This window comes from Lytechinus variegatus, chromosome 19 (assembly GCF_018143015.1).
Source record: "Lytechinus variegatus isolate NC3 chromosome 19, Lvar_3.0, whole genome shotgun sequence".
Lineage (NCBI taxonomy): Eukaryota > Metazoa > Echinodermata > Echinoidea > Temnopleuroida > Toxopneustidae > Lytechinus > Lytechinus variegatus.
Genome location: NC_054758.1, coordinates 14,353,371 through 14,366,270, shown reverse-complemented (window position 1 = coordinate 14,366,270; position 12,900 = coordinate 14,353,371). Strand labels below are relative to the sequence as shown.

The following is a 12,900-nucleotide window of genomic DNA, read 5'->3' as shown; positions in this document are numbered from 1 at the left end:
CACTCACCACGGTTTTTACTTTCATTTTATAGTCTAATGCCATTCTGTCCATCAAGATTTCGTCTCACAACCATTTGGTCTAATCATCACTTTGTCTAATCACCATTTCGTCTACATGTATGACCATTTCGTCTCATAACCAGTTGGTCTAATATCCATTTTCATTCATTTTGCACAATTAACACTTGATTGTCCAATTAGACCAAATTGTAAGTGGACTAAATGGCCATTGGACCAAAAATGAAAATGAAAGTAGACCATGTGGTGAGTGGACGAACTAATGTTAGACTAAATGATAGTAGACAAGTTGGCAATTGGACGAATTGGCATTTTACGAATTGGAAATAAACCAGTATGATAGAGGGAGGAGGAAAATTCTAAGGGAAGATGGGGGGGGGGGGTACATGTACATTGATCAACTGCTGTGCAATCCCTTCACTCAAGTATTAAAAGGGTCTGAATGTGCAGCCTATAATGCCTTGTGTACTGAAGGCCCTCTCGCTCAAATTTGGTATACATGTGAATTGAATTGAAGGTTTTATTATCGCAGCCAGTGGCTGAACTGAGAAAGATTTACAAAGTAAAAACATAATATATAAACATAAACAGTGAAATATTTGATGTAAATCATAACCGCAACAACATTGAAAATAAACAATTTTTTTTTGAAAGAAATGTCCAATAACCAATTTATTGCGAGTCTTTGTGTGGAGACCCACTTGTTAAGTAAAGTTTTAGTAAGGATCTGAGCCTGCAGACTAGTTCTATCCAAGCCCCTATCAAAAAAGGCTTTCCAAACAGGTTTATAAACTTTCTCTATAAAACCCTATCCAAAAGCCTTTCCAAACAGGTTTATCAACTTCCCCCTGTAAAACCCTCTCAAATGGGCTTTCCAAGCAGATTACTCTCCCCCATTTACTGTATGACAAGTCCAACCCAACAAATACATGTAGTTGATTTGAATAAAAAGAGAAAAATCCAATGACAAAACACTGAAAATTTCATCAAAATTGGATGTAAATTTGTAAAATAAGAAAGCTATAACATCTTTATCTTCATTTCATTTAAAAAACAGTGACACATCCTTGACAGTACACAAATGAGTGTACTGATGACGTCACTCACTATTCCTTTTGTATTTATCTACTGAAATATGAAGTATTTTAATTTTCTCAACTCAAAGTCAGGACTGTACATGTATAACAAAGTTTTATTCCTCACTGAACATGTGGAATTACAGTACTACTGTGTTAACAGTTTATGGTCCAGTCAAGTTGGTCATTATATTGTCAAATCTGTAAAAATGGGAAAATAAACAAAGGAAATAGTGAGTGAGGGACATTGATCTTCCTTTGCATGTCACTGAATTGCAGGTGCATAGAACTGTTTTGTGAAAAATGTAAGCAAAACTTTAAAATGTCATACTGTAACTTTAAGTGTACATGTACATGTACTTCACATTCTATTTTGATGAAATATTCTGTGTTATATGCTTGTTTTATTTTCTCTATTGATTCAAGCCAACATTTTTCTGGGTGGACTTGACTTTTAATTAATCTAAACCCTTTTAAAAGGCTTTCCATTTTCCAAACATGTTTATCAACTTTTCCTGGTTACTAATACTATTCTAACCCCTATCAAAAAGTCTTTCCAACCAGGTTTATTGACTTTCCATTGAACATTAAAATCTATTCTAAACCCTTATCAAAAAGGCTTTCCAAACACATTTTGAAAAATAAACTCTATAGGGCCACCTACATGCCAATTCTAGAAATCATGATGATCAAAATGCACTGAGCTACAGTTTTAAGGATTATTATTTCATTAATTTTTATTGCTGATATATTTCTTAATAAAGAATAAACTCATAAGAATTTAACTTGTCAAATATTAAGGCTTTGAAAACAATTAATTTCAATTGTAATTCCTTATGAATGAATAATAAAAAAATAAGTCAACTATAAAATGCCTCATGGGAACAATACATGTACATTTTTTCAATTTAAATTCCTTTTTAAAAAATGGAAAGAAAATTAAGAATTGACAACTTTTATTTGCTCCTTTAAGAGACCAAACAATACATACAGTGTACCTACTGTACACTTACTGAAAACTCAGGGCTCCAGTAATATGCACATGTTGATTACACTTTAATATAAATAAGTAATATGTGCTTTAATTACATGTCAGGGATTATCTAATCTGCATACATGTACATGTATAGTTTGCAAACATTGTATCAGCACTGTTGGCTCAGATGTCTTCATGAAACTGTACACTATTGCGCTGCAGCATGCCATGTTTTTATAATGCACATTGTGATTTCCAAATGGATAAAACAAAATGTCAGACTTGTGTTTACTTCATGAATTCTTCTGCAAATTCAATTTGCGATGGGAGAACAACCTGCCAAGTCTCCCTGAACATACCGAATGGCTGATATAATCACTGCACGGTGGCGACCATATGACATCATTTGGGGCCTTTCACACGAGAGTAGAACATAACAAGTGCACAAGAGTAGAACATGCAATGTGGGTAATCAATATGCATAGAATGAATGGGTCTTTCACACAGAGTATACACTACAGTATGGCTGATATTCACAGCAGGGTAGCAACCAATATGACACCAGGATATAATGGGGTCATTCACACGAGAGCAGATCTTATTTTTTGTGCAAACTAGTATGTACATTATGCACATATACACCTGCACCACAGTAGCTCCATGCCTGTACTATGGGTGTCACCTGTGCAAGCGTGCAAGGGAGGCGTATAAAATGAACTGAATCACTGTGACCCGCAGGTCTCTCCTCCCAATATAAAACTGACTGGGGGAGTGCACTGTACATGTACAAACTGTAAATGGGGGTACCGAATGCAAAAGTATTGCTGCAAAATCATTTCACACAGTGAATGCATCATGTGTGTTTTTTTTTAATTTGATTTTATTTTGCTTTTCTATAATTTATAGATAAACATAACTTCCGAATTCAAATTTAAATTGTAGTTTTATACACAAAACTTGGTTGTACTTTATGTGCATACTGTAGAGTGAACTGGTAGGTTTACTTAAATATATGTATGGTAGGGGGTCCTAAAGCTGCGCGGGTCCTAAAGCTACACACCACTCATCGCGCATGCAGTTTTTAATGGCAAATGCGCTCTTTGTGTGGAATTGTGACTGCAGAGTGACGAACGATTCCCGACGATTCCTATTCAATTTTTTCTACAGAGGCTGCAGTAAATCTCTAAATGCAGAGAACACCCACAACTGTTTTGAATTTTGGAGCTACATGTATATTCTCTTTAATTTCATATTATCCTCTATACGGTATGAACATATTTTAGAAATTGAGGCACAGGAAATACTATTTTCTGCATGATAAATCGAGTGCGTAGCTTTAGGACCCCTTCTACATCAGGCGCCGAATTCAAGAGGTGTTCGGAAAACACGGCAGGATTTTCGTACTAGTGAGTTTTGTGATAGTTTGTTCTTGCTTAATGATTATTAGAATATTTGCCACAAGTTAGTGACAGATAATTTGTTCAAATATTAAAATTGGCAAAGTTTCAATCGTTTGTAAACAAAGTGCGTAGCTTTAGGTCCCCCCATCATACACATGTAGAGGTATAAAAGTCAAATGTCAAAATATTTGATTTCTGCATTGAAATTGTGTGTGAATGCACTTTCAAAATTGTGGGTAGCCCACCTTGTTGTGACATCATCAACGTGGGTTGTTCACAGTGGGTAGTAATCATTTGACATTTCTTGCCAATTACTAGTCTAAATAGTCCAGGGCCCCAGTCTTACAAAGGGAACCTTACGATTGATCCGATCAATCATAACTCTATGGAAATCCATCAGTGTCATAATTTTTTCTATGAAAAATTTGCACAACGTCCTTTGTATGCAAAGTGAAGCACAGTGAATCTTCAAGAGAACAATGAATGTATGATATACAGGTGTACTTCATACAGTATACATGTAGGGCCTACTTGTACTGTAGAAAATATTTTGAACAAACATGTATTTCATATGTTGAGGTGGCTGGCCATCCATAGTTGTGATTGATCGGATCAATCGCAACTCTTTGTAAGACGGGGCCCAGGCATTGCTTGAATTGACCTACATTATATTCACATTCTTGGGTGCATGTACACATGTAAACATGATCATGTACTGTACAATTTGTACCCCCTGTTCATACATGTACAAAACATGGTTCTACTTTTATTGCATACTGTACAGTGAACAGGTAGGTTTAAATACACATATACATGTACATGCGTACACATGTAAAATTATTAAAGTCAAATTTCAAAAGATATCTGTATTAAAATTGTGTGTGAATGACCTTTGAAAGCACCTTATGACTTTGAACATTGTGGGTTGCCCACCTTGTTGTGACATCATCAACGTGGGTTGTTCACAGTGGGTAGTAATCATTGGACATTTCTTGCCAATTACTAGTCTGAATAGTCCAAACATTGCTTGAATTGACCTACATTTTATTCACATTCTTGGGTGCATGAACATGCAGTCATGCACCATACAATTTGTACCCCCATTCGTACATCTACATGTACATGCAGTTTGTTTTAGTATGAAACATCTTTACATGCTTCTCCCAATCTCATCCAAAACCTCATCTCACTACACGTACTGTTAATGATTAAGCCAGGATATTTACATATAGATCTCTGTATTCAATTTTACAGATCTACAATAAGGACCAACTTAAATGAACCACAAATATTAAAACAATAATTCAACATATATTCAAAACCTACCCACACAGACCGCTTCCTCAACTTCCGCTCACACCACCACCCGTCCATCCACCAATCAGTCGCCGACACTCTCGTCAGACGAGCCCACCAACTCAGCGACAAGGCACACTTACATCAAGAACTGAAGCACGTGACTAATGCACTCACCACCATCAACCACTACCCCAGAAGAAGGATCAAGACTCAACCACCCAGCCACCAACCCAGCACCAACAGCACCGAAAACCCATCCGAAACCAAGCCCGTCGCCACCATAGTACTACCCTACATCCGCAAGACTTCACACCGACTACAACGCATCCTTCAGTCTGCCAACATCCTCGTCAGACACCAATCCTCTCGGAAGCTACACTCCATCCTTCACTCTCATAAGGACAAGCACCCATCCAACAAACAACCAGGCGTCTACAAGATCCCCTGCGACTGCGGCAAAGTCTACATTGGAGAAACCGGCCGAGACTTCGACACCAGACTCAAGGAACATAAGACCCACCACTGACGCGACTGGGACCGATCCGCCATCGTCAAGCACGCACAACAAGAGAATCACCGCATAGAATGGGAGAGGAGCCACCTAATCACCAACATCCGGCACTGGAATACCAGAAGGGTCAGGGAAGCCATTGAGATACATCAACACAACACTGTGCCTCAAGACCCTGGCCTCCACATCAACAGCATCTGGCACCCAATCCTACGTCACCATCAAACTTCTAACCAATCCACAAACAACCAGCCGTCCACCGTCACTCCACCGAGCCCTCCTACCCAACACAGCAGTCTGATTGCATCACCAACTCAACCAGGGACTCCGCCGACACACACACCACCGCCACCGACACCTCGCTACAACCTCCGCCGACGACCCAACACCTCATCCGTACACCAGGCCACCCACTCACTCCCGCCGAAGCTCACCCGACGAGTCTGCCGACCAACACGCACAGAACGCCACCATTGATGTACACACCGCCGACACACACACACGCCGCCATAACTCACGCCGCCGTCTACTCACCACGTCCGCATACGACGCCTACTCGTTTCCCGCCAAAACCGCCGACCCACACACAGAGCGCCACCTACGACGTCAGCCCGCCGTGACCGCCGGCCTAGAGCTTTCCCCCATGTCCGCACGCACGCGATAAGTACCGCCCGCACGCCGAGCGAACACTCACTCCTGAAGACGGACAGTCAACCTGTCCGAAACGTCGAGTCTCTCTACTACTCATCATCTCTACTCGCCGACTCAAGCCAGCATCTCCTCTCAGCTCTACTACTCAAGCTGTTCTCACTCAACATTCCTTCTGGTTTACAGTCCTTTTCAGGACTATTTTCAAGAAAGAATACTCTATTCTCAAATCTCCACTTTCTCGCCTATCCACTTCTCTTCTTCTATCCACTGCTTCTATAACGCTCCACATGGTGTACCGTAAACCACATCAGCAAATATTCAAGGAGGGATAAAACTTTGTTTATAAACATAACAATGAGAAAAACAGAATATCACAAATATTTCATATAATAAAATACAAAAGATAGTTCAGGAGAGTATCACGAAAGCACACTGTATGCAATGGGTAATGACATCAGTCCCCTCCTTTGCACATCGACCAGGCCCCGTAACACAAAGGTTTATAGCGATTGCTAAATGAAATGACCAATCAAGATCATCTTTGCATGCGCATTTTATAGACTGACCATGAACCAATCAGAGCTTAAAGGTAAATTCTAGTTTTGGTAACGATATCAAAATGAGTTCGTACAGAATCCAATGAAATGACCACCAAAGTGTCTGTTTGTATAAATAAAACGCATGTGCCAAAGGATTCTGGAAGAAATTATGTAATTGCTGAGATATCAGCAAATAAGCACAGGATTCGGGTAGAGCGACGGGCCCGACGCTCTAAGCAATAATTATACATTGTCTCACATGCGCTTATCTGTGTTGGTGATCTTCGGTGTGAACATTTTTCAGCATAGATTTCAAGATTTCACAAAGTTCAGTTAATGTAACTGTACCAGATCTAGATCCTTGATGATATACTGACAATTAAGCCTTGTTTTACAGACTTTCTCATGAAATCAGTGTTTACTGCAACTACTGGAATTTCTCTTTAAAGATCAATTACTAACCTTTGTGTTACGGGACCCAGGATGTGAAAATGAATGTTTTGCGAAATTAAGCGAAAAATTTAAAACGTCGTTTCAGATCACTTACCTCAGGTCTGGTAGAATGGTGTGGTACTGTGTGGGTAGCGTCTGATCAGCATCACCCAATTCTGCTTGGGCAATGAGGCCGAATAGCTTGATTTTCTCCTCATTTGTGACCGCATAATGACCGAGGAGGAGACGGTTCTTTAGAGTGAGGTAGTAGATGTGCCTGTGGAGTGTTTCAATGAAAATACAACAAATAATGTACAGGTAAAGGCCTGGTATTGCGTACTTCAATCAACAAGCTTCATACTGTAGCATAGCCCTAGTAAGCGAGGGTGCTGAAGCACCCCAAGATTTTTCCAAAGGGGTGCTGTGTGTATTATTATGATGTGTCTCTGGAGTGTTTCAATGAATATGGATCCAACAAATAATCTACAGGGCCAATTTTGAATCAAAACCTATTCAAATATTGGACATACTGTATAAATATTTGATCCTCAAATTCTGAAAGCTGATATGTACATGTACAGTGTACATGTATTTGGCAAAAAAAAATTACCCTGAATTTAAAACATTTCTCAAGGAGGCTTAAAAACAGCAAAATGATTTTGAAATGAAGAATTATACACATGTACCTATAATAATAATAATAAAAATAATAATAATGTACGTATACATGTAGGCATGCACACCTCTTATTTTAAATGAGAACTGCCCAGGGAAGGTTGCAAAGCAGAAAAGAGAATATCATAAAAAAAAACATGTACATGTACCATACTAGTACTGTACAGTGTATTCACAGATTAAAAGAAAAAACATGTAACAAATACAACCCATATAAACATCATATTTGAAACTTGAAAATAACAAAAAATAAAATCAGTCTAAAAGATTTAAAAGAAAATTTTGTACTGAGCTGTGAAATTGTGAATTTGTGATCATCAAGTCCCTAGCTACATATACATACATGTAGGGGCTAACATGATACATGTCAAGGACATTCTGTACATATGTCGGCCAACATTCTACAAATATGAAGACAGCTTTAATAGATAAACATGATTGCTGATAAAAGGTAGGCCTACATGTAAATATTTGGGTATTGACACAAACAACATGGGTGAGTAAGTACGTGTACATGCAGGGTGAAGGCAGGTACTAAAATAAATAGCAAGGTGGGCAGACGAACAGCCCATGCAGTATTCCTGTTGTTTCCAGGGTTATTCAGTGAAAATATTTTTATGTTATTGAAAACTAACCAAGAACCCATGTTCACCATACCATGTTTTCCCAAAGTTTGTGATCAACCAAACTGATATGGAGATATTACATGTACATGCACTAAACATGTAACAATTTTTGCATTATGAGCTTACTTATCATGAAAACTATTCTGATATGGCTGGGTGGATGGTGGATGGATGGATGGATAGAGAAGAAATGGTATTGAAAGCTTCATGTGGGCATGGAGGTAGAAAACTACCACCATGATGTGGTTTACAGCAAATGGCAAACGTTAGACTCATCAATTCAAAACAGTGAACAAAACACCCGGGGGGGGGGGGGGGGGGGGGGGGGGGGGGGTGGGGGGGGAGGCACTTCCATTCACGAGTGGATACCATGCGCGACCATGGGGTCTCAAAAAGCACCCTAAACACGTATTTTCCATATACTGAAAGTGCACCCCTTAACAAGTATTGGTGTGTAGAACCCTACCCTTAACAAGTATTGGAAACAAAACGATACTCTTGGCAAGTATTCCCTGAAATGAACCCCTAAACAAGTACAGCCATATTTTATTATGTCATGGGTCCGTCGGTTTTACCTTTAAACATCATTTGGTTTTAATAGTACGACCAACCTTCCACACCTCGCACAAAATCTATATCTATAGCGAAATAAATACCGGTGCCTTTTTTATTATTTTTGTGTTTTTGACACCCTTATCACGTTACGTACGTAACGTGCCTTATCTTGAAAAAGATTTTAAGTGTTTTTTGGTCGCGCATGGTATCCACTCGGAAATGTAAGTGCCCCCCCCCCCCCCCCGGGACAAAACACTGTATCCTAGTACATGTAGGCTACATGTATCATTATATATTCTTTCCCAAAATACACAGTGTGATTTAGGATTTTATCAATGACATTGGTAGTGTTTTTAAACCATGGTTTCAGATAAATAAAACAACCAATTACATGTACATGCTTAATATACAGTATCAAAATAAAATCTAAATAATATTTCATTCAATTTCAAACAGGATATATATTTTTACCTTGTTATCGGCTGTTGTAGCTCTTGTGGGGAAACAAAGAACTTGACCTGAAGACTGAGTCGATGTGGAGAGCGCCCTCTAAGCTGCACACCGAGGGGGTTTCTTAGGTTAAGCCATAAGAGCTCCCCGCGCTTGGAGCGATAGCGAAGACCAAAATAGCTCTTCTCCAACAAACCCAAATCCTCACATACCTTTAAAACAAAAAAAGTTTTTAAAAATGTGGTGATAAAAAGTGGAAACACAAAGTTTTTAAAATTGTGAGATTGATATCAAATTAAAGCGGTTAAGCCCAATCAAAAAATAGCCATACCCATTTTCTGTAGCAGTCTCAAAACGTACAGGTACATAAAATTACACTTGCCATCCAAAAGGAAAATTACAGTCTTTAAAGGACTGAAATGTGACTTCATGTGATGTCACAAAATTATTATCAATTCATATCTATTTATTTATTTATTTATTCACAAGTACATGCATATGGATTTTCATCAAATCTTGACCATTTTTTTTTGTCTTGAAATCTACATGATACAACCATAAAGCTGACCAAGTACATGTACCTACCTGCAATACTAGGACTAGTCTGCTGTGCAAACCCTTTTCTTATTTTACACCTGATTTTGATGAAATTTTCAGTATCATGCTTTTTTTTCTCTTTTGATTCAAATCAACTTTTTTGTTGGGGTGGACTTGCCCTTTAAGAAAAGATACATGTGTGTTTTAAGATATTTTTTATGAGGTCAAGAGAAGAGATGTTTCAGAAGGCGGTTTCAAACCGCCTCGATCACAAGAATCCCCGTTAAATTACGAGAACTTTTAAGGCTAAAATATACCCGTTAATTATTCCTGCATTCACACCGCCCCGAAACACATCCTTCGGGATAAGTTCCCGAAGTTACGAGCATGCGCAGTGTGGTCTGATAAGCAGGCAAGGCGGGAGATTCAAATTCACTTGCCACCAGCCACCCACGCCGCCGCGCCCAACGACACGCTGGGATAAAAGTTCCCGTAATTTGCTTTCACATCGCCTAAATACCTGCGACCTTGGAAAAATCCCCACGAAAGTTCTCGTAATTTCGCCAAGTACCTACTATTTAGCGGTATTTTCTTTCGGGGAAATTACGCCTAGTTTGCTTTCAATTCACATTACCAAAATACCTGGTATTTTCTGATCGGGGTAAATTTCCCGATCAGAGAATACCTGGAACTGGCGAACTTCGAGGCGGTCTGAAACCACCTAGAGAGTATCAGTAAACAAAAGTTTGTTCCAAAGACAGGGGCATGAGATTTAAGCCGGCCTGCTTCTACTGTTGCTTTAGGAAACAGGAAGCCAGTGAAGTTCATTTTATAGGAGAGGGATAGCACAACATCATTTTGGGTTTTTTTGTTGACAGTTCTGAAGGCATTGGAGTATTCCTGGATCGTGTTTACTGATACCCCCCCCCCTCCAGCAAGCTCCCATCATAGCCAAGCCTGGAGTGTACAAGTTCCCTATCATGGTATATATTTGGTAAAGAAAACCTCAACAACTTCCCAGTCACTTGTTTAAACAACTTCCTACCAGGAAGTGATAGCAAATTAAAGGCTATTTTGATAAAATCTCTCCACAACACATCACGCTCAATGGATTCCAATGAAAACTGTTCCTATAGGTGGTTTCAAACCGCCTCGATCATAAGAATCCCTGTTAAATTACGAGAACTTTTTCACGCTACTAAATACCCATTAATTATTCCTGCATTCACACCATCCCGAAACATATCCTTCGGGATAAATTCCTAGAGTTAAGAGCATGCGCAGTATGGTCTGATAAGCAGGCAAGGAGCGAGATTCAAAATCACTAGCCCAGCAGCCACCCACGGCACCCGCACCCAATGACACTCTGGGCTAAAAGTTCCCGTAAATCGCTTTCACATTTGGAAAAATCCCCGCTAAAGCTCTCGTAATTTCGCCAAGTACCTACTATTTAGCTGGTACTTTCTTTTGGGGAAATAATGCGTAGTTTGCTTTCACATTCCCAAAATACCTGGTATTTTCTGATCGGGGTATATTTACCGATCAGAGAATACCTGGAACTGACGAACTTCGAGGCGGTCTAAAAGCACCTCATATCGCAATCTTTAAAGGTCAAGTCCACTCCAGGAAAATGCTGACTTGAATAAACAGAGGAAAATCAAACTAGCATAGTGCTGGAAATTTCATTAAAATCAGATGTAAAATAAGAATGTTATGTAATATGGCATATTAAAGTTTGCTTATTTTTCACAAAACAGTGATACAATGTATGCACAACTAGGTGAGTCAGTCGATGATGTCCATCACTTACTATTTCTTTTGATTTTCATTGTTGGAATTATACAATATTTCATTTTGATAGACTTGACAATAAGGACCAACTTGACTGAAACATGCAGTATTAAATAAATGCTAATTCCACATGTTCAGGGAGGAATTAATCATTGTATCACTCGACAATGAGGAGAAAATAGAACATATCATATTTCATATAACTAAGTACAAAGAAATAGTGAGTGGGTGACGTCATAGTCTCCTCATTGCATACCAGCCAGGATGTGCATATTCCTGTTTTGTGACGTTAAGGGAAACTTTAAAATGTCATAACTTTCTTATTTTACGTCCAATTTTGATGAAATTTTCTGAGTTATGCTAGTTGGATTTTTCTCTTTTTATTCAAATCAACTTTTTGTTGGGGTGGACTTGTCCTTTAAGAGTAAGACCCATAAAGGAGACCATTGCAATTACCGACAAATGCACTTCTCATGAACATGTTTCCATCATGGCTATCACATTTCTGTGATACAGTTAACCGAATAGCATACATGTAACTTGTCTGAGATTAGTATCTTACAGCATCCAGTCTGTCAAACACAAAAAGTACATTGTAAATGGTGGAGATTGTTGATGTTGTTGAGAGAGCATACAGGCACAAGACTCAGCATCTTCTTCGTTTCATAGGTTCTGTGCTTTTTATGGGCCGATCACTAGCCTAGCAAGACAAATAGAACCATATCATCTCAATGAGTGAATAATCAACCGACATTGCTCAAAAGTTCTACTATTAAAGTTGCAGAACAAAAGCCAAGAACACAGCAGCGTGACTACAGGCAAATTTTTATCATGGTTTCTCAAAAAACGTTTTATCTAGCTTGTTTATTTGTGAAGAAATGTCAGATTTTATTGTAACAATTTTGATGTACAGTCAATCGCCAAAGGCATTATCACTCACCACATGCAAGTCCCGACGTGAACTTCAAAATTCCCTTTAAAATGTCAAATTTTTCCCTTAAAAATGCGGAATCTGTACCATATTTCCAGAGCATGCGGCGGCTAATAATAGCTCAGAGTGAAGAAGCAGGGTCGCCAAAAAATGCGCTAAAATTGAAGAAATCTATGGATTGTTCTGAGATTGTGAACGTTCTCACAAATTTAGGATCGTATCTTCCAAATGACCAACAAAAATTTTTTAAAAAACGAAAAACTCTACCGCACTGAATTTGCACAGAAGGGTAAAGTCCAAGATATGGGAAATTGTGAATCGCGCACGACCCGTGCGCAATTAATTGGCATTTGCGATCGCCATTTTCAATTCGGCGGTGAATCGATGCGAACGTTTACAAGAAAGGGCAAGGAGTGAGTCCGATAGTAAGTTT

At 38.9% G+C, this 12,900-nt stretch overlaps 1 protein-coding gene across 1 annotated transcript in view; it reads right to left on the bottom strand.

Moving 5' to 3' along the window:
• Positions 1-12,900, bottom strand: part of LOC121406144 (E3 ubiquitin-protein ligase MYLIP-like) — a 41,900-nt gene that overhangs the window by 20,180 nt on the left and 8,820 nt on the right. The window contains exons 2-3 of the mRNA XM_041597162.1: positions 9,230-9,420; positions 7,018-7,179 (exon numbers count right to left, since the gene is read on the bottom strand). Coding sequence (XP_041453096.1) covers positions 7,018-7,179; positions 9,230-9,420 — 353 coding nt within the window. The remainder of the gene's footprint in view (positions 1-7,017; positions 7,180-9,229; positions 9,421-12,900) is intronic.